This window comes from Ziziphus jujuba, chromosome 6, assembly GCF_031755915.1.
Source record: "Ziziphus jujuba cultivar Dongzao chromosome 6, ASM3175591v1".
Classification (NCBI taxonomy): Eukaryota; Viridiplantae; Streptophyta; class Magnoliopsida; order Rosales; family Rhamnaceae; genus Ziziphus; species Ziziphus jujuba.
Genome location: NC_083384.1, coordinates 31,850,594 through 31,872,570, shown reverse-complemented (window position 1 = coordinate 31,872,570; position 21,977 = coordinate 31,850,594). Strand labels below are relative to the sequence as shown.

Here is a 21,977-nt window from a genome sequence, read left to right as displayed (position 1 = left end):
AAAGTTATCGTTTGCCGTACGTGGCATTTTGAATTACCGAAACATCCATACAAAGAGGGGTGCAATTTTTATACCTAAAAAAAAAAATAAAAATAAAAAACAAAGGGTGCAATTTGAATGTAGAGGTGGGTAAGGGTGTGCGCATGGGTTAGATTGATTCAGTTTTGGATCAAAATACCATTCAATTCATATTTTTCAATTTATTTAATATAGAATCCAATGTAAAATATTGAAGTATTAAATTCAAATCAAATAAAACTATTTTATGATTGATTTTGTTTGAATTGGTTAATCGGTTTAAAATTTACTAGTCAATAAATATATAATACAAATTAAAAATTTTTTAAACATAAAAATAAATATAAAGTACAATTAGAATAATTCAACATAAAATAAAATATAAGATTGCAATTTATAACATTCAGCAACACTTATCAATGTTAGAATAAAATCAAACATAAAAAAATAAAAACACTCTTCAATGGAAAGTAAAAAAAAAATATATATATAGCAACTGATATATATTATGTACTTCATCAAATAACAAACATTAATAGTCATTATATCACTCCTAACTGGTGGTGCCGTGAGTTTTGAATTTGATGCCTGTATATGATAGTCGAATTGATGCTTGATTAATGGTTATAGTGGTGGTACGGTGGCAAGATATGAAAATGTTTAGGTTTCAATTTCATCTAAGAATTGGAATTAAGTTAAAAAATATATATATATATATTAAAAAATAATATAAAATATATATATATAGAAAATATATAAATTTTTAATTATATAATATATGATTTGGATTGAATTAAATTGAATTATATTTCCAATCTACTAACTAATTTAATTTTAATAAATTATAATATTTTGAATGCAATCAAATCCAATTAATATAAAATTTTAATTTAAACTATTAAAAATAAATTGAATAGGTTGGTTTAAAGGGATTGAATTGAATTTTATCCATCCCTTTAACGTGAGAAAGTAAGAGAGAGAGAGGAGGCCGTAAATGGGTTAAAAATACGAAAAAGACCCTCCAAATGCAACCAAAGACGCCACGCTGGGAATTTTACCCAGCAGCCTGCAGCGTTATATAATGTATACATATGATGTACATGGTGTATGCAATGTAATGGTATATTATGTACATGGGATGGTGATGCGGTGTGGAGTGAGAGAGCAGCAGCAGAATCTTGACTGAGAGTGGGCGTAAGAGTAAGAATGGAACAATTTGGCCATTTTTAGGACGATGTGAAGCGAAAGACGATCACGCCTCCATCTGAATAACATCTTCGGTCTGACTCTCACCCTTACTCAGCAAAATTTCACTAAAAACAAAACCCCCACCCTTTAATTAAACCAAAAACAACCACGAACACTCCACTGTTAGAATTTTTGCATACAAAGAAAAGAAAAAGAAACCAATAAAATAGCTTTGCTTTTCTTTTCTTTCTTCCCCTTCTTTTTTATTTTTTTAAATAAAGAAACATATGTATTTTTTCAAATTATTTTAGTATATATGGTTCATACATAGTTGTCTTCGTTTAATTTTTTTCTTTCTTTCTTTTTTTTTTTTTTTTGATTGTGTTTTTCGTTTTCTCCGTTGTAATCTCGAGGCGCTTTAGTTGTATCGTCGATGGAGACAATTTGAATCTACAACGAACATTTCTCAGTCTGTGGTTTTTATTTTCTGGGGTCTTTCTCGCTCTTCTTCAACAACCACTTCTGAGAAGAACAAAATAAATAATAATAAATAAATTAAAAGAAAAAGAAAAAATAATGGCCGTGGTTGAGAATGCTGGGCTGGAATTGGGGAAAAGCGTGGGCTTGGCGTCATCTAATCGGAGCCTGGAAGTTCCGTCACTGGAAGCTTCCGGCCATGCAGCTAACGATCAGGATCAACCGAAGCACGGCCAACTACGAAACCATGTGGATCCGAGCTTGAACCAGAACAGCAATGCTCCAGTCATGAGACCCCATGATCAGAGCCTTCATATGAAGATCGGAGCCACCCAGGCGCGACAGGTGGGGCTGGTTCATCATCAGCAGCGATCCAACGGTGGTGGGGATTTGCAGAGAAATGGGGATCATCATCTGACGGAGAGCTTCAAGCGGGACATGAGGGAGTTGAGGGAGCTGTTTTCTAAGCTAAACCCCATGGCTGAGGAGTTTGTACCTCCTTCGCTTGCTAACAGCTTCGGATTAAATGCCGGATTTTACACTAACAACATGCTTTATCACGAAGACAATAACAACAACAACAACAACAACAACAGAAATGGAAACATCAACGGGCACAATGGTCGACGGGTAGTTTGTTTTTAAATTTGATGTTTTTGATTTTGTTTCCTCCGAGTACATTTCCCTCAGAATAGTTTGTTTGCTGTCGGCGAATAGGAAGAAAACATAAACAGAACGTGAAATGTTTTTTGCTGTTTGGTTTTTGAAGTAAAATTAGACTACCCAATACTTGTTGCGTCGGGCTAAGTTGAGTAAAAGCGTTATTTATGGAATGCCCAGGTTTCAAGATGAATGATAGAAGATTATAGTCAATGTATCACTTTTTCTTTTTCTTTTGAACTCTTATCTGAATGACCAGATTGAGCAAATTGTTAATGGGTGTTTTCTCAGAGGAATAATCAAGGGAAACGAAGAATGAATAGCAGGACTAGCCTGGCTCAGCGAGAAGATAGAATTCGGAAGACTGTGTATGTCTCTGACATTGACCAACAGGTATGTGATTCACAATTCATTTTTCCAGTTTTAGTCACTCGCCAATGCCTGTGTATGCAAGAATAATGCATTCGTTGATTGAGATTATAGGTCACTGAAGAACAGCTTGCAGCTCTATTTGTCACTTGTGGACAGGTAATGTTGCTTTTCCGAACAACCCTGCTCTGGACTAATGAAGTTCTATTTTAAACAGTTTCACTCGTTTTTTTCTTTTTAGTGTGAAAATTGTCGACTGCCCTTTTGAAGAGCTCTGTAGTTAGCTGGTTGAAGTTTTCGATTTTAACAGTTTCCTTATTATTATTATTATGATTATTATTTTTTACCTCCTTTTAATGGCTAAAGGTTGTTGACTGCCGAATTTGCGGTGACCCCAATTCTGTACTTCGTTTTGCCTTTGTTGAGTTCACTGATGAAGGTAAAATCAATAATGTTTATATTCACCTTATACATAATTGTGGATTAGCTTGTGTCTGTAGTTTCAAATAGTTACGTCTCTGATTATTTGTCTCGTTGGGATTTGAATATGCAGAGGGTGCACAAGCTGCTTTAAGTTTGGCAGGAACAATGCTTGGATTCTACCCTGTGAGGGTGCTGCCTTCTAAGACAGCAATTGCACCAGTTAATCCAACGTTCTTGCCTAGGGTAACTGAACATTGCTGTCGTGGCTGTTGCTTTTATTTATATTCAAAATTTTTATTTGTGGCACTTTTTCCATCTTATTTAAATTCATATTTCTTACTAAACCTATTAATTTGTTGCTCTTTTTATTAGAATGACGATGAGCGAGAGATGTGTGCAAGAACTATTTATTGTACAAACATTGACAAAAAGGTGATTTTCATGAAAATTTTATAATTGAATGTGTCCCAGAATGACATTTTACATGTTTCATGTGGCTGGTTTTGAACAGGTTTCTCAAGCTGAAGTTAAACTCTTTTTTGAGTCAGTCTGTGGAGAGGTTTGTGATCTTATTGAAGTTATGAGTGCCTTTTTTCTTCATAAGTTTAATATTCATTCTGCCATTTATCAGGACTGTATTTATAGAGCCATCTATTGTAATGCAGGTATATCGCCTGAGGCTGCTAGGAGACTATCACCATTCTACTCGAATTGCCTTTGTCGAGTTTGTAATGGTATTTACTCTTCATTTTCGTTCCTGTGTGCTGTATCTTTTTTTGCTTTTATATGATAAATTCTCATCCCTATATGACCTTACTTACTCCTAGTCTTCGATATGCAACTATGGATTGCATGATTGTATCATCTATTGGTTGTACTGATCATATTTTTAGCCCACAAATAGAGCATCTCCTTTTGAAGTCTTTCGGCTATCTCCTCTCAAAGTAATTCTGGATCATATTTTAAAGCAAATCTTGGATATAGTGGTCTTGGTAATTGTCCTAACTGATTTCATTGGGGCTGTGCGATTGGTATAAGAAATTCAGGTTCATGTGGAGGTATCTTTGTTTATTAGCCGGTCATAGTATTAGTGTTAATTATGCATTTAGCAGTATTAAGCTTTTGAAGTAGTTCAATTGAAAACATTCTCTCCAACATTCCCTTTTTTGTTTTGATTTCTGACATTCAACATGCTAGACATGAGGAACAGATACATAGGTGTTCAACATTGTAAAAGCTAAGTGAAGGTTTCCACTTCTTGTTATTGCTTTAGATTTTATATCCTTCAGGCTCCATGTTTTATCATGGCTCATATGCTCTTCTATATTTCTTTTTGCATACTAGAATCTTGTTTATAAACTAACCCTGGAGTAAGAACTTGAGTTTTTTCCTATCTTTGGCTAATGCAACAGTCTACATCTAGGCATTTTGTTTTCAAATCAGCGAATAGATAGCATAAATTCCTCCATGTAAAACTTGCTTGCCACTGCTTTGAATTTGCATGTGCTAACCTTGATTCTGGATGTTGTGGGACTTCCTAATCTAGATTCTGCAATCTTAGCATCTCTGCTTATCCATTCATTGTTTTCCTTTCTTTCACTCTTGCTCTCTGGTTTTCCCGAGTCATAATTCTTCATCCTTGATGGTATCTTGTGATAATGGGCCTTCTCGGTGTTGACAGTTTTCAATTTTCTGATCTATATTTTCTCCTTTCCTTCCGCTCTCTATGCGAAGCAGTCGCTGGTAATTATTGGACTGCAAGACAAAATACTTTACCATTTTGTTATTATGACTTAATAGTTTTACAATTGGAGATTTTAAATGACCAATCACATCACATATCATTCCCCATTTGGGTAGTTAAGAAACACTGGCCATTGATTGTTTTTCATATACGGTGTGTGTTGGGTGTTGCCACATTGGTGATATATATCTTCTGGCTTTGAAGGGAGAGAGAAGTTTTCAGTTAACGGCAATTTATTATAGTTTGAGGGAGGACATTGCTCATATAATGCCTTTGGTATGTCATAGAAGTGCTGGAAAGCATGATGATAGCCTTAGCAAATACTCATTTAGGAAAAATTGGATGCGTCAAAATCATCCTGTAAAAGTGTCGGAAAAAAGTTATATCTGTACAATGACTTGCTGTTTGAAATCTCATACATGCTCCGTATGGGTTGGCAACTTGGCAAGTACTCAAATTTGAACAATTACCCTTTGATATTTGGGGTCTTTTATGCCTGCGTTCCACTGTTACATTAAGCTGTGAGTACAGTGGAAAATTTTGTTTGTCATCTTTTTGGAAGCTTTCCTCTGAGTTCTCTTTGGGACAGCCAACATTAGAATTTTACAGCATTTCCTGTTAGAAATGCAAGGTGATGTTTAACTGTTGCATAGTTTTATATATGATACATATGAAGTTTAATCCATGAGTGTTTCTTAACAAATGCATATTGTAAGCATGCTAGATTAATGTAGTAATGTAGTTTACAATTCGTAGTACAAGTATAGGATTTGTAAGGTGACACTGATAACGTGTAGTAGCAAATTTTTAGACTTGGAGAAACATAAAATATAAGACGTATTTTTTTGGCTCATGTAGGCTGAAAGTGCGATTGCTGCTCTCAACTGCAGTGGTGTGGTTTTGGGTTCATTGCCTATAAGGTTAGATTGCATGCCGTTTCAATGTTTTCTCCATCTGAATTATTTTGTTTTAGCAACGATGGGTGAGATCAATGGTTTTAGAAGGTTGACATCTGATATTGTGATTCAGGATAAGCCCATCAAAGACGCCTGTTCGTCCTCGTGCTCCACGTCTTTCCATGCATCGAATCTTATGTTAAGCAACCCCAGACTGACTTACAATTCCAGATTAAATATTTATATTTATATAATTTACACATACCCCGTGTAAAGATGTTTTTCATATTTCTGGTCAGTCATATATATATATATATATATATATACCTGTTCTCTCCTATGCTTTGCCACATGGGATCGATGTTATCATAGGTTTTGTTAATGCTTATTCAAGCATATAGAGTTGGACAGAACCTTGAGGCTTTTGGAAGATTTTGTGCACTTTGGTTGGGAGTTTCCCCAAGATTAAGCCCTTCTCTGCACTTTCTGACATATAATTACCCTTTAAATTAGTATTTTGTTTACTTAATGAAGCTGGACCTTTTTGTATTTATTGCCTGGATTCTTTTAGCCGTTTTAGATTTCATCGGAACAAATTTAAAAGATGATCTTGAATTCAACTGCTGGGTTGGTGGATTGCACCGTGTGTTATATTTATCAATCAGTTTGTGATTTTGATTGATTTTATGATAGAGGATTTTTGTCACCCTGCCCATTAAATTAAGCTACCATTGACTTTCTTGCATTCGCTGTTTTGTTAAGAAACTTTTTTTTTTTTTTTTTTGTTTTTTTTCCTAGCAAAAGAGAAAAAAAAAAATATGGTAAGTTGGTCAAGTCATTGTATTTGTTAATTTCCTCTGGGCTTTTGCTAGGAATCATAATTCTGCATAGAGAGGGGGATGGAAAGTAAATAAAATGTATAATAGCCTAGCATACGAGTTTGAGGTGTTTTATCTTTTACCATTTTCGAAAACGCTAATATTGCAGTCTCTTTCAGGCATTGCTCTATGAATAGCTTGTGGTGCAAGCGGATGAAATGCTATCTCTTTTACTTGCGACTTGGTGCTTCCCGGTTCGTTCTCATGGTTTCAAAGTAGTAAAGTCAATTCAATTATTCACAAAGGGAGAGAGTAAATAATAATAATAATAATAAAAGAGAAGGTTAAGATGGGTTTAAGTACTATAACAGTAATATTTCCATGTAATGCCATTGCCACACCATAAATAGAGGAGTTAGTTCAATATGGAAATATACATGTGCTTATATACGTGTATATATGAAAACAGAAGAACGAAGAACGACATTAAGAATAACCTTTTTGTATTCATGAAAAGAAGGAATTTTGTTGGATTATTCAGCATAATATGTGGAATATGGGTTGCATTTGCAATGCAACATAATAAATAAATAAATAAAGCTCAGATGTGTAGAAGGCATCTCAAGGACTTTCCCTCAACAAGAAGCTGAAATGCGTCGTTTATGCTGTCAAAGGGAAGTTCATGCGTTATAAATTTATCCAAATCCACCACCTGAAATTAGAAACAAATTTTATTATATTTAGCATTATATTAAATATATATATATATATATATATACATAGAGAGAGAGGGAAAGAGAGAAGAGAGATACCCCGGTCATGCATTGTTTGGCAAAATGAGGGAGTTGGGTTTTGCCTTTGAAGCCACCAAATATGGATCCAACAATTGTCCTGCCATTGAACAACTCCATTGGATGCAGGGGCAGCATTCTTGGGGTTGGATGAATTCCCAACACCACTGTGAGCCCCCAACCCTGCATTTATTTTATATATATATATATATATATATTAGAGCTTTATATAAAATAAAATAAAACATGTGTAGTAACATTATCGGATATAAAAATTAAAATAATAATAATATACATACCTCATGTGTGGACAGGAAGGCCTCCCGCAGAACATCCAAGTTTCCAGCACACTCAAAGCTGTAGTCCACGCCTCCTTCTGTCATTTCTCTGATTCTCTGCACACAACTCCAACTATCATTGTTTAATGATGACAAATTATATAATAATACAAAAAATATCTTATTTAAATTATCAGAAATTGCAGCAAAATAAATTACGTTTTAATTTTTTAATTTATTTAAAAAAAAAATGAATGCAGACCTCATGCAGTGGCTGATCAAGGTCTGTTGGGTTAATAAAGTGCGTGAGCCCCATTTTTTGACCTTTGATGAATTTGGTGGAATTGATATCAACACCTATTATCTTGGATGCTCCTCTGGCTCTTGCTCCTTCAGCCACCTGCATGATCCCACCCGATTTAATTAATTCATTTTCATCAATTTCATCGTTTTTAACTAACTTATTAATATTATATATATATACACAAAAAAATAACTAATTAATATTATATGCAGTTCGGATCGGATTGCATGGGAAAATATTATTAAAAATGTTTAAATCAATTTTTATTTAATAACAAAATTAAAAAAAAGGGGGAAGAATGATATCGATCAAGATGGTGGCTTTAGTGTCCCATGAGGTTATGAGAGTAATTGTAAATTTCTTACAGCAAGTCCCACAGCGCCCAGACCAAAAATTGCAACGGTTGATCCAGATCCGACATTGGCAGTATTCCATGCAGCTCCAACACCTATGCATAATTAATTAATTTATGACCAATTAATGAATCATGGATCATACAAAAAGGACGCGTGTAAAGATGAGGTGGGTAGGGCATAAAAACCAGTAGAAACACCGCAGCTGAGCAAGGTCATGTTCTTGGGAGTGAGAGGAGAGAGGTGGGAGTCAATCTTGACGACACAAGCAGAGTCAACCACCGTGTAGTTGCTGAAAGTGGAAGTATTGAGAAAATGGAAAATGGGTTTTCCATCTTTGGTAGAAAACCTAGTGTTGCCGTCGTTCACCATAACCTTCTTGAATGGGTTTACCCCATATTTACTGCAAATGTTAGTCTTCTCGCTTTTACAGCACCTGCATTCTCCACACTCTCCGTTGAAAATGGGGACCACATAGTCTCCTTCTTCCATGTTCCTCACACCTTCACCGACGCTTTCAACAACTCTGCATATATATATATATATATATTTGTACATATATAAAAATACCATCAACATATATAATTAATTTTATATATCATGTATCGTATACTCATATATATATACACAAAATCGTACAGGTGGGAAGCACCAGTACCAGTTGACTTACCCAGAAGCCTCGTGGCCTAGAATTCGAGGATAGGCTCGCTGAGATTCATCCTAATTTTGAAAACAATTAACAAACGTTAAGTTGATAAATTATACTAGGCATGTTGAATATTATTGATGTGGTAGTAATTAATTGGTAAGAGAGATTTTGAATGATTAATTGGCATATTATATATATATATATATATACCTCTCCTTTCCAAGCGCTGAGATCGGTGTGGCAGATTGATGTATAAAGGATCTTGATCCGGACCTCCATTTTCTGAGGGGGTTGCACACGAACTTCTTCCATCACAAAAGGCTGTCCGGGACCCCACACAACAGCAGCTATAACATCATCATCATCAGTACTGCTACTACCGCTGATTAACGAGCTATATACATATATATATATATATATAATATGTGTATGGGCATGCAATGTTATTGGGATGATCATTTTCTTACCCTTACAAGTGATGACTCTCCCCGTTTTTGGATGCAAGCCATTGCTATTGCCATTGCCGTGGCCGTTGTGCGCATAATTCTCCATTGATCTTTGGCTGGGGGTCCTGGCCTGACTTGAGGCTTGGATTTTGTATTTTGGTATTTATAATCGCCAACTGTGTTGAAATGGGAGGGGGTTTATTGGTCTTTTACATATATATATATATATATATATATATATACATATCCAAAATGGATGATATTATGGGAGCAATTTGACAGAGCTTTGTTCGGTTGGATATTTCAGTGCAACTACAAAGATAGGCGAACAATATAAATTAAGCTAATCAGTTGAAAATTTTAAATTAAGCTAATCATACTACCTTCCGTAATACGCACGCTATATAAATATAAATACGTATATTTGATTTTTCTCTTTTCTAGATAGTTTAAACAAAAGGAGCTCTATTATTAGGGACCCAGAAAAAATTTTCAAGGGGCAAACAGCAAAGTTACTATTTCGAATAAAGGTTTTCAATTCAAATTTTCACATCTATGAATAACAAAATATGAAAAAAACTCTCCGTAAAATACATAAATAGTAATTAATTAAAAAAAAATCAATATTTGTCTATATTATCTATGAGATCTGCTTTTCATGCTGATTTTCTTTTTAAAAAATATTTTTCAATGAAAATTCACAACGTCAAATGAGGTTACCTTAGTTGATAAACCATTTATACCTACAATTACAAGCTTTTGAAATGCAAGACATCAAAGTAGAAAGTAAAATTATTATATATTATTAAAAAAATGAAAACTCACAAAAAATTTAAACGAAAACAAAGATACCTAAGGGCGCTAATTTTGTTAGCAGTTTATAATTATCATTTAAATAATGAATTAATAACAGCTATATTGGCTAATTTGTTAGCAAATTAATAATTATCATTTAAATACTGAATTAAGAAATGCTATAGTTTTAAAACAAATTAATAAAAAAGAATTAATTAAGGTAAAGAAATTTTAATGAGGGAAAGACAATGAAAATTCAATGAGAAAATTATACAGGGAGGGAGACTTTAACTTATTGATTAAAAGGCCAAATTAGACTATATAAGAGAGGACATTTAGTATATATTTGAGGCGCTGAAAATTAAATAACATCCAGCCTTCGAGAATATCAATGGTAACGTGAAAATAAGGTACACGTTAATTAAGTATAACTGTATAGATAATATTTAATTGTAGAGATATATTAGTCTTGTTATGGTGAACATGGGCGAGGCAAATTATATATTAGGACAAATTGCCAATTAGATTATGAACATCCACTGTAACAAGTTGGTAAAAATACATATTCAATAATTATATCCACCATACAATAATTAAACGCACACTATATGCATTCCTACTCCAATATACACGCTGTACATGTAAATAGACATTTATCATAAAACTAAATGAAAGAAATACCATATAAAATCAGTGAATTATTATATTAATTTAAATTAGGTAGATTATTTTAATAATAATAGTATATATAGAAGCATGTGAGAAATTTAAGCATCAAATTAATTACTTTGAAAATTAAAATAAATCTTATAATTTCTTTTTTGGCTTTCAAATAGATACTATAAATTGAAGTAATTTAAAGAAAACAGTGTAATTTTTCTCGGAATATTATTATTATTATTATTATTATTTTGGAATACTAAAGATATATACATACATATTTTATATTTCATATACCATATAATGTTAATAATATAAAAGTAAATTTGTTGTCATTCACAAAAAAAGAAAGATAATATAAATTGTGGTCTATCATTGTGATTGACATTGGAAAAAGCAACGTACGACTAGTGAAAGTCCACAAAGTCAAAGGGGAACAGAGGACTACGACAAGTCCAATTAATGACGTGCTGGTAAGGATATGGAGTCTGCGAGACCTCCATTAAATACTTGTTTCCCAACCTCAAAGCTTTCCCACGTTACGTTTGTCAATGGTGAAGGGCCATTTGGAAGAACTCTTCCCTTCCATTTTTTCTTTGCCTTTATAATTATATATTTACAATTTATTATAAAAAATAATATATAATTTATTATTCGATTTCGTTTCTTTTTAGGACTTTCCTTTGTCTTAGTTAGCATGATTTCTTTTTAGGACTTGACTTTGCCTTGGCATGATTTCTTTTTAGGACTTGACTTTGTCTTAGTTAGCATGATTTCTTTTTAGGACTTGACTTTGTCTTAGTTAGCATGATATCGACCTTCTTACGGCTGGCTGTCAAAATTGAACCATGAATGCTTGTTTTTAGGAATAAATTTGAATATGTATGTGATGCATCTGAGACTGAAGGGTAAATTGATTAATGTTAGTTTGCTTCTGCTGATTGATTTCTGTATGTTCATTTTAAATAAAAGTCACAAGGTTAATTTATTGCAATACTGAGTTTTTTCAATTAAATGGTCGACCGAATCTCTAGGATAGTGAGGGTATATATAAATCAACCTTTATACATATCAGAATATATATATATATATATGTAAATTTTTTTTTTTATTATTTTTTTATTTTTTTTTTTTTTGGTTTTGGACATAACAAAAACAATAATGGATGTGTTGTGAGATATTTTTGGTTACATCTAATTTGCCATGATATATGAATATATTTTTATTGTTACGGGTTATTTGAATTATAATTTCACATCTTCACTCAAAAAAAAAAAAAAGAATTATAATTTCACATCAGAAGGAATATTAAAGAAGATAGATATTTTTATTCGACTGCCTCAACAACAAATCTCATATCCGCCAAAAAATTTACACCACTTCTGAAAATACAATTCCCATTTCTCAAATGGATGGGACTGATCCGTTTGTGGTTTAAAGTCCGCCAGACAAAATAATAAAGATGAAAAAGCCACCAAATTTACAGAAATCACGGATCTGTGCTCATAAAAGTTCAAAAAGATAAAATATAACATATTATAAATTTATAAATTATACACGTGATGTCATTTGTAGACACACACAAATGTAATGTTGTTCTAAGTAGCTTGTTTAATTTTAGAATATCTCCAATTATTCTAATGGAGTTATTCTTTCTATGGTTCTATTTTATATTAACGTGTCTATCTTTATTTTCCTTTAAAATATTATTTTTTTCAAAGATATTTTATTTTATTTTTTTCTGAGTTATACCATCTAATAAGCTTTTTAAAAATAGTTGATGATTTATGCAGTATGTATTTTTTTTACTAATTAGTTTGATAATAGAATTTCTAAATGTACTTATGAGAGATAATTCTTTCAAACTGGTTATCTAAATCTCTGATGCGATAAAATAAGTTTAGCAAACCATATAACAATTGAAGATGTTTTTACACATTTTAAATAATTTACCTATTTGATATGCTCTACCTGGCACAACCTAATATAGAGAATCAAAAAACCGATAAGTATAATGGGATGAAAATTTGGGTGATATGTTCAATGATCCTACTCTCAAGAGATGAGATCATTTTATTGACATGATATCCTGATGAACATATCATATAATGCAATTGGGGCGGGGGGTGGGTGGTTGTATTAAAAATTTAGGCCATTATTTGTTATTGAATTAATTGCAATGTCGCATATCACATAGTGGAACGCCAAGTTGAGGATTTAGGGGGTCCATATGTAGGACCACAGCTAGCTAGCTAGTTGCCGCAACAAAAGACAATAGAGGAGAGGTTACCGTAAGTGTTAAAGCTCAACCAAGTGGCTAAATAAAATGTCTTCAAAATCGTATCTAGGTATAGACTAAAAACCGCAATGTCAAACACAAAATGGTGCCTGCGGGAGCGGGAGGGGGAGGGGAGGGCACTCAAATGGCAATTTATTCATCGGTTGGAGTTCCAACTCCATTGCTTCTCTACTAGTAGGTTGGTCCAATCTTAAATTTAGTCAAACAAATATTGATCCCAATATGAACTTGCTTCTACAATAGAATTGAAAGCAATAAAGTAAGTGAGAAAAAGACAAAAAAAGATAATAGCCAAGTGGATAAAATTATTATTAGTTTATTTGTTTAAATTTTAAATTAGCATAAATTGAAAAAATTAAAAATTTAAATCGTTAATTTTTAAATGTTGAAAGTTAAAGGTTTAAATTATAAAATTTTAAAAATTGAAAATACTAAAGTGTAATTAACCTTAAAAAAAGTTTATTCTTTGAAGCATAACCCAAAATGTTACACGTTATGTTATAATTGCTACTCATATATACCTCCTTAGAAAAAAAGAAAAAAAGAAAAAAAAAAGTTACTCATATATAACATTTATATTTAAGTAACGAAAATCATTCACCAATTTTACTATGCATGCAGTGTTAGGATCCGTCCAGAATTACTTACCGGAATCCTAGATAAATCCTGATCCCAGAAATACTCTACCGAACCCTCCTATAGAAAATCCGGCAGCATCTCCCCTAAGGGTAAAACATGCCCAAAATTTACCTGTACAAAAATGCACTCCTATATACTACCACCTTATCCCTCCCACCTTACTATAAATAAATTTCACAAATGGCAGCACTTCGATAACAAATTAGATATAAAATATATATATATACAACGGAAATAATTTACTAAGTAAGCAACCAAAATATACCATCATAGGTTCATGACCGCCCACACCACCCACTTAGTGCTACAAATCTCAAATACATTTCACATTGTTTTAAAAATATACCAATGTGTAATATAGAAAGAAAGATAAATTAACCGCTATATCAATAATAATAATAATACCAACCATTTAATGCTAATAATGATATTAATATAACTTGTTCGAGGCTATCAACAGTCATCCTACATGCTCAAAGGCTATCATATAACCACACCTGTCCAAGGGCTGTCATACTTGCCCGATGGCTGTCACTTGCCCAAGGACTATCATATTTGCCCAATGGCCATATTTCTCATCCGTTGGTTGTGATACTTGTTCAACGCTACAGTATGAAAATCACGATAATAAAATAAAAATAAATAATGACAATAATAATAATAATAATAATGATGATGATGATGATGATGATGATGATAATATTAGTAATAATGAAAATAATTGTAAACATAATTCTGATAAATAATAATCGTACTATTAATAACGAGAATAATATTAATAATAGTAATGACAATAAAAGTAATTAAGTATAATGTTAGAAAATCAGATTATGAATAGATAGAATAGTACAAAGTCAAATAATATTTTAAATTCACAATGTATTATGAAATATATACTCGTATCAGGGGTACAAACGATACCCTCCGACATGCTATGCAATCCATGCTTCCAGCTGCCACCGGCACCCTGCTACCAATACAGTCCGGGATGGTTGCCTAGATTGGCCGTCCAATCCCCTGAACTTGTAGGCAACATAGTTACGAGACTAGTTCTGCATGAACCACATTGGATCACTGTCCCCGTACGGTGTGATCCATACAAATATAAAATATATATATATACAAAAGATACTTGATGCAAATACTATATACCAGTAGTGTCCTACGGTGCCCAGCGTCCTAAAGCACTGTCTGACGGGGAGGTTAAATAGAGAAACCGACATACGATGGCATGACATCCCATCGCGTCGCTGCTTAAACCGTCATCCCGGCCATAGAGGGGGACAGCTATGGCCAATATCAAACTTGCCTGCCCTCAGTCCGATAGCAACTCAGTGGAAACATTACAACCTGCGCGCTAATCACATCCACATCCACCTGCGGGCAAATCACATCCACAACTACAGAACACCAGTACGTGTATGGTGCATCGAAAATCGATAAAAATATTTTATAATGTTATAAAATATAGAATTTTGATAAAATATAATCAAATCGTACATCCTTACCAGTTGTATGAAATTTCATGCTCTCTTGTAATCCATCATCAAATATATCAGATTAAAATTTTCAATTCCTATCACCATAATACCAAGTCCTACCATACATAATTATTAAACACATAAATACATTTTAAATATCTTTTAATTAAATATTTCCTTCAAATCCATAAAAATTGATTTACACCAAATTAATAATAAAAGATGCATAAAAATTCATACGGAATTTAAATCACATAATGTATTATTTACATATTAAAATCTCAATATTTAAATCAACAACAGATTTAGTAAATATTAAACCATAATCTCATAAAATTAATCTCTTCCACAACAATTCAATTTCATAAATAATTAAACACATATATATATATATATATATATATATATATATATATATATATATTATCCCAGTAATTTAATATAATTAATTCCTCAACCTACAAATCAATTCATAGTAAATATGGTTCAAACCACATTTATTCAATTCAGCACAATTTAACATCTACAATATAAATAATAATTATTTAAATACTAAATAGATATTTTTCAGGCTATTCTATTAAAATAATAATATTTTATTCAAAAATGTCATCTTTCAAAATACTCTATCATAATTTGCAAATGAGATACCAATAGAAAGCTAAAGAGGCGAGAAATACGTTACAAACTTCTGTTGGGCTCAAATCAACCGGCGGTGATCGGAAAATGGACAAAAAGTTTCGGTCAAAGTTCAACATCTCATATCTCTCAAACAACAAGGAATTGAGCTGAATGGATCTCAAAATTGAGCTCAGAGGGTCCGAAAATAGTAGAAAGGAGTATCAATTTGTCCTTGTGATGGCCGGATTGCCAGAAAACCAACTTACCATCGCTGATGATGGAGGCCCGATCCGGGTGCATTTGGCGACGTTCGGCCTTGTCCTTTTGGTTACCGATCGGGTTTTCCACCGGCTCTCTATCTGTCTAGTGTGTGTCGCCATCTGGCGGCCGAAAGAGATGCAGCAAGGAGAGATCGACAGGCAGAAGAAGAAACAAGAAGGAAGAAGAAGGAAGAAGAAAAGAAGAAGAAGAGAGAAGGAGGGGTCCGTGGTGTTTTGCCACGTGGGGAAAGAAAGAAAAAGAAGAAGAAAAAAACAGAGAATTAAAAATAAATAAATAAATAATATTAAAATAATAAAATTTTATCATAATAATATAATAACAAAAATAATATAATATAATATAACATTTACTTGTGGCTGACAAGTGGTATTTTCTCATTGTGACACACGGCACCATTAACTAAGTTACATGTGACATATACTGTTCACATGTTTAAAAATAATATTAAAATAATATGGTATTTGAAAAATTTTGCAGGTCTATAATTTTAAACCCATATGTCCGAATTGGGCGTGTCACTAGTTTACAAACTCGTATCGACGAGTACTACACAACCGTGTATGACTCAAAACTTAATTTCACAAAAATAAAAAGTCAACTCGGGTATCTTCGGACAGTTCGGACATCAACTTGTTTTGTTCATAACTTTCAAACCGTAGCTCCGTTTTCGACGTACTACTAGTCTACGAACTCGTGTCAATGTGTATTTCATAATGGTGCCTTGATCAACCTAGAATTATTGCCAAGTTAAAAAGTCAAAGTTTAACCCTTCGGTTAACGACGGTCAAATCCGGTCAACCTTGGTCAACATGAGAAAATTTCAGCGTACTTCCGGACGAAGTGTTATATGCTAGTCCTAACCCCTTTGGGTTATTACGTGATGAATATTATCATTCATGTTTGAAATTTCTATCTATCAATCTCAATCAAAATGACCGATAAGCATAGTGGGATGAAAAAAAAAAAAGAAAAAGAAAAATCTCAATCAAAATGTTTGTTTCTCCTTCCATTTTTTTTTTCTTAAATACATTATTAACAATAATGTTATTAGGTACCCATTAAAATAATTTTCATGCTTGTGTGATCTGTTAATTATTGGCAATTGATTAATTAATTATACACATTATTAATTTATTATATACATTAAGCCTCTATTTGGTAGGTTGGATGGAAAACAGGAAAGATGGAAACAGGGAAGAGAGATAGAACACAGAAAGGAAGGAAAAATAAAAAATTATTTGGTATCACATGAAAGATAAAAAATTATTTTCTATCATTCTTTTGGTTTAAAAGGAAAAATAAATAGAAAGAAGGAAAAAGTTTTCAATATCAAATGACTATATTAACTTTTATTAGTTAATTACATTATAATTTGCATAAATGTTATATTATTTAAAAGATTACTATTAATATGAAGAAACCAAATAAAATAATTAATTTCCTTTTTTTTTTTTTTGTGGGTAAAGTAATTAATTTCCTCTTCGTTGCCGTTTGTTTTTACTTGCAGTGTGAAACACCAACATGATTAAAACTATGTTACTTTGCCAATTACCAATCCGTATTATATAAGCTAGACTCAAAAGACAATGTGTATATGTACGGAATTAGTTGGTAAAAGTTATGTATTCTAGGAAATAATTAATAAATATGTAAGTGGAATAATATTAGAACGGGGCTCTCTTTCTGCTCCTTAAATTGGCCTTTCCTTAGCGTTGCCATACTTAATATAATCTATTTTGCAACAGAAAGGTACGTACGCAGTCGTCTTGTCCACTCACAATTAATCAAAACAAAAGGGCCTTTTTCCAGATCTATAAGCTTTTAGTCTGCATATCTATGCATCATCTGGCTTTCATCTCATCCCTTGTCCCCTTGAAACTTCGTACTGCATATCCATCTCCCACCTCCTACAATACATATAACCCCTCTCTAACAATTCTAAAGCTGCTAGTTAGTTAGCTAGTCCGTTTAATTTAATTGGCAGCCAATTTGTACGTGTATATATATATATATATATATACACACGCAAATATAGAGGCAATTACTTGGCATATCGTAGGACGAAAAACAATTGTGAAGCTAATTCAGGGGCAGTGATTATGAAGAACCATGACAAGGTTGTCGAGCGTTTTAAAGCCATGTTGATGGATATGTGTGGTAATTGTGGTCTTCCTTTTCCCTCGTGACGGGAGTTGAAGTTTGGGCATGTTGATGATCACGATCATCTTCATATCACACTGTCACCTTGTTCTTCTGATCCTGATCCACAATTACTTATTCCAAGTGGTGGTGGTGGCAAGAGAATTAAAGTGATATTCACAAAGAAAGAGCTCCGAGAATTGCTGTTCATCAACAAGGTTTCGGTGGAGAACAATGACATGGTCTTGGGAATTACCGAAAAAGAAGCACGTGCTGGTAATACCACTAGTGGATCTGGATGGAAGCCAGTGCTCGAAACCATCCCTGAAGGAAGTGAGTACGTACGTAGCTGATCAGCGATTAATTTGCTACCTTATATAGATCATGCACATATACAAAGACATGCGGGACATTTTTTTGTGATGTGTTATATTCTTTTGATCATTAATCCCAAAAATCCCCAAGCTGATCAGTACTAGCTAACAAGTAATCGAAACTTGGACAATTAAATTGTCAAGGTTTGACAATCATATATATACTTTTTTAAAAACAAATTGAACTTGTCTACATTGATCATGACTTTCTGATCATAGACTTCTCTGTTGGCAATTAAATTCACTATCAGCCAGATGAACATTTTCTTTCTCTTGTTTATCGGCCAGAAATGACTAACGTTAATAATATATAGGAAATTAAACAAAATCTTCATATCTTATTTAACAGCAATTACATATCCCTTAATTGGGATTAATATTGATTCCAAATATATACACTATATGTGATGTTTCCTCTTAAGCGCTTACCTATATATATATATATATATATATATAGTTAGCTCAATTTCAGACTGAAATGGAAGAGCTAGTCTTACGTACATATATAATACTATATAGCGAAGAAAATATCATAAATATGATATTGGCCTGTAAAGCAAGTTCCAGGATTTCGGTGGTGTCCACCTCTTTCTTCTTTTAATTGCGTCTTTTGTTGGGATTACCACTTTATCAAAATATACAGTTGGATTTTAGATAAAGAGAATTAAAACCATATTCTTCAAGGCCATAAGCCTATAAATGGCATAAAAACTGGTCAAAAAGGACCTCTTTCACTTTAAAAGCTTCCAGTAGAAATAATTATATGTATAAATGAGATTATGGTTTTTTACATATTTTGCAGCTGTGCTTTGCTACTTCTAGTCTTTTTTTATTAATTAAATGTGTTGTGTTTTAATTGAATTAGCAAATACATATTGAGGGGCTTTTTGTGATTATGTGAATACATTGCCGCCTGAAATCCATCTGTTTGTGACATTTACCATTGCACTATTCTTTGTAATTAATTAATTAATGTGTGGTTTGTAATTTATACCACAAGACCACTGCTAATTACATTATATACGCAGGGCCGGCCATATGCAATGTCAGAGATAATTCTGTGATTCTCTCCTTTTTTTTTTTTTTTTTTTTTGGGTAAAAGCTAATGTATATCTTTCTTTTGTTTTTGTGCCAGAGCTATCAAAATGTGGGACCCGCACCCTCATATATTTTGCTAAAGAGAAAGTGAAAGTGGAAAAAGACCTTCGTTAGAGAACCCGTCGTTAGTTCAATGGGAATGTTGACTGACCCTGAAAATGTGAAATCAATGTCTAGGATTCTATGGCTATATGGGACCCACAAAAGTGCGCCAATTACGCGCCACTATTTTACGAGTGTTGTGAACAGATAGGAGTTATTTGGACCATAAGTGGTCTTCTCGGTCATGCACATTCCCTATCTTTCTCTTTACACTTTTTTTTCCCCTTTTGTTTACGCTTAGCCATACCCGATAGATTATAAGAAAGCTCACAAATTAAAGGAGAATTCCCATTTCCCACCGACGATATATAATTACCTCAACTTTAATTCCCTAGCTTTCTTATTCTATCTTTATATACATATATATATATATATATATATATATATATATTATGTACCCTTAGCAAGCTAGCTTGCTAAGCCCCTCAAAATTAAAAGAAGCGGCCATCAAAAGTGACAAATATAAGCAAGTAGCAAGTGAAGGAGTGAGTAGTGGGAAATGGGAAACTGCTTGTTCGGAGGAGGGTTGGGAGAGGGCGATGATGGAGTAATAAAAGTGGTAACATCCAACGGTGGCATAATGGAGTTGTTGTCTCCCATAACAGCAGGAAGCATAACCAGTGAGTTTCCAGGGCATGGCATTTTCCGAAGCCATGACCTCTTCTGGAAGCCTCTGTCCCAGCACGAAGACCTTTTGGCTGGACAATCATACTACCTGCTCCCACTCCACACCCCTACTGCTGGAGGTCCTCATGATCATGACGATGATGATGACCAAATAGAAATATTAGGTGGCCAAATCGTGAAGCAAGGCCATGTTAGATCCAACAGCATTCCAACTGCTTCGCTGGCTGCTCCCTACAGGATGTCACTGGACTACCACTATCAGGGGATGCTGCTGAGGAGGTCCTACACCGAGCCCTTTTCCACTTCCAGGCCTCATAATATGAATCCATTCCCGTTTTGGAAGGTGAAGTTGGTCATCAGCCCCGAACAGCTCTTGGAGATTTTGTCGCAGGAGGGCCCAACCCAGGAATTGATTGAGAGCGTCAGGACGGTCGCCAAATGCGGAAGTAGTGCAGCACTGTCTGCTGTTGCTTTTTCTGATCACTGGAGCCTCTCTAGTAGTAGCTGCAGGAATACTTCTTCTAAAACTGATTGCTTGCTTGACATATAAAACACACTCTTTAACACGCCCTTATTTTCTCTACCTTAACTCTCTCTCTCTCTCTCTCTCTCTCAAAAAAAAAAAAAAAAAAAAAAGTTAGGTTTGTATGTGTTTTATGTAAGAATTAGCGTAAGTTTCTCTTGCTCCATTAAAAAAAAAGAAAAGAAAAAAGGTGTAATTTTCTCATATATCTATACATATATATGGGGTAGTATTGATTATTGTATGTTTATCATGGTGGCTTTCCTTTTATCTCCTTTTCGTTTTGTTTTGGGTGTGGATTTGAGGCCTTCTATGACGATTTTGCAAGCAAGGGAGTGTAGTGATGGGCTGGGCTTCAATAAAGTTGATATTATGGACTTATGGGTGAAGCAAAACCCTTTCGTATTTATGGTTATGGATCTAACTGTCTTGAGATCATACTGGGTTATGCTCCATAAAGAAATGACAGTTACAATAAACAAATATCATACTCAGTCATAGTTTCGTCTGTTGATCTATGATTAGTCAAAAGAAGTAAGAAAAACATTAAGTTTAATTGATTGTCTTATCATCTGTATTGGATTAGCTAGTGTCCTGCGTTTTCTTTGCTAGGGTGTTTATTTATTTTTTGTATACCAAATTAATTACCAACCGATGCTTATTAAGATATCGATGAGACAATATAATTACTAAAAACTTAGGGGTCGGGAGACACATGTGGCGTTGGCAAAGTGTTATCCCCATGTTTTGGCCACTTATTAAGCAAAGAAAGTTAGAAGGGGCTCAACTCAAAAGCATGGCTTCAAAATGAGAATCAATTGTCTTATGCTACCCTACCTCATTAATTTGGTTCCCTATGGCCAATTGTGGCTAAACACATTTTTTATTTTTATTCCAATTATGACCACGTTGAAAATTTTACA

General features: G+C 33.4%; 3 protein-coding genes across 6 annotated transcripts; 2 read left to right on the top strand and 1 right to left on the bottom strand.

The window, feature by feature from the left end:
• Window positions 1-1,135: 1,135 nt before the first annotated feature.
• On the top strand, window positions 1,136-6,805 carry LOC107403803 (polyadenylate-binding protein-interacting protein 11). Of its 4 annotated transcripts, none has more exons than XM_016010717.4 (11): window positions 1,138-1,298; window positions 1,629-2,313; window positions 2,635-2,736; window positions 2,827-2,871; window positions 3,079-3,151; window positions 3,266-3,378; window positions 3,508-3,567; window positions 3,647-3,694; window positions 3,801-3,869; window positions 5,738-5,799; window positions 5,909-6,328. In XM_016010717.4, exons 2-11 carry the CDS (start codon window positions 1,783-1,785, stop codon window positions 5,976-5,978), a joined length of 1,173 nt encoding a protein of 390 aa, XP_015866203.2. In that variant the 5' UTR covers window positions 1,138-1,298; window positions 1,629-1,782; the 3' UTR covers window positions 5,979-6,328. The 4 variants fall into 4 exon arrangements, with proteins under 4 accessions (XP_060674281.1, XP_060674280.1, XP_015866203.2 ...); XM_048464000.2 differs by having other exon boundaries at window positions 1,141-1,298; window positions 1,620-2,313; XM_060818297.1 differs by having other exon boundaries at window positions 1,137-2,313.
• A 274-nt stretch (window positions 6,806-7,079) lies between these two features.
• LOC107403792 (alcohol dehydrogenase-like 4) lies at window positions 7,080-9,712 on the bottom strand. The gene is made up of 9 exons (XM_048463999.2): window positions 9,436-9,712; window positions 9,179-9,315; window positions 8,990-9,039; window positions 8,508-8,845; window positions 8,332-8,414; window positions 7,925-8,062; window positions 7,684-7,779; window positions 7,406-7,567; window positions 7,080-7,305 (listed from the first exon to the last, which is right to left on the bottom strand). The coding sequence occupies exons 1-9, from the start codon at window positions 9,518-9,520 to the stop codon at window positions 7,195-7,197; spliced, it is 1,200 nt and encodes a 399-aa protein (XP_048319956.1). The 5' UTR covers window positions 9,521-9,712; the 3' UTR covers window positions 7,080-7,194.
• A 10,585-nt stretch (window positions 9,713-20,297) lies between these two features.
• LOC107403795 (uncharacterized) lies at window positions 20,298-21,304 on the top strand. The gene has a single exon (XM_016010707.4). It carries the CDS (start codon window positions 20,404-20,406, stop codon window positions 21,079-21,081), a length of 678 nt encoding a protein of 225 aa, XP_015866193.1. The 5' UTR covers window positions 20,298-20,403; the 3' UTR covers window positions 21,082-21,304.
• The last annotated feature ends 673 nt before the right edge of the window (window positions 21,305-21,977 follow it).

Bases quoted from the DNA above. Each gene is read 5' to 3' on its own strand.
- LOC107403803 (XM_060818297.1), top strand. From the start codon at position 1,783: ATGGCCGTGGTTGAGAATGCTGGGCTGGAATTGGGGAAAAGCGTGGGC. The intron at 2,737-2,826 runs GTATGTGATTCA...TTGAGATTATAG, and splicing joins TCTCTGACATTGACCAACAG to GTCACTGAAGAACAGCTTGC. The intron at 3,152-3,265 runs GTAAAATCAATA...TTGAATATGCAG, and splicing joins TGTTGAGTTCACTGATGAAG to AGGGTGCACAAGCTGCTTTA.
- LOC107403792 (XM_048463999.2), bottom strand. From the start codon at position 9,520: ATGGAGAATTATGCGCACAACGGCCACGGCAATGGCAATAGCAATGGC. The intron at 9,316-9,435 runs GTAAGAAAATGA...ATGATGTTATAG, and splicing joins GAGAGTCATCACTTGTAAGG to CTGCTGTTGTGTGGGGTCCC. The intron at 9,040-9,178 runs GTATATATATAT...TTTCAAAATTAG, and splicing joins TCAGCGCTTGGAAAGGAGAG to GATGAATCTCAGCGAGCCTA.
- LOC107403795 (XM_016010707.4), top strand. From the start codon at position 20,404: ATGGGAAACTGCTTGTTCGGAGGAGGGTTGGGAGAGGGCGATGATGGA.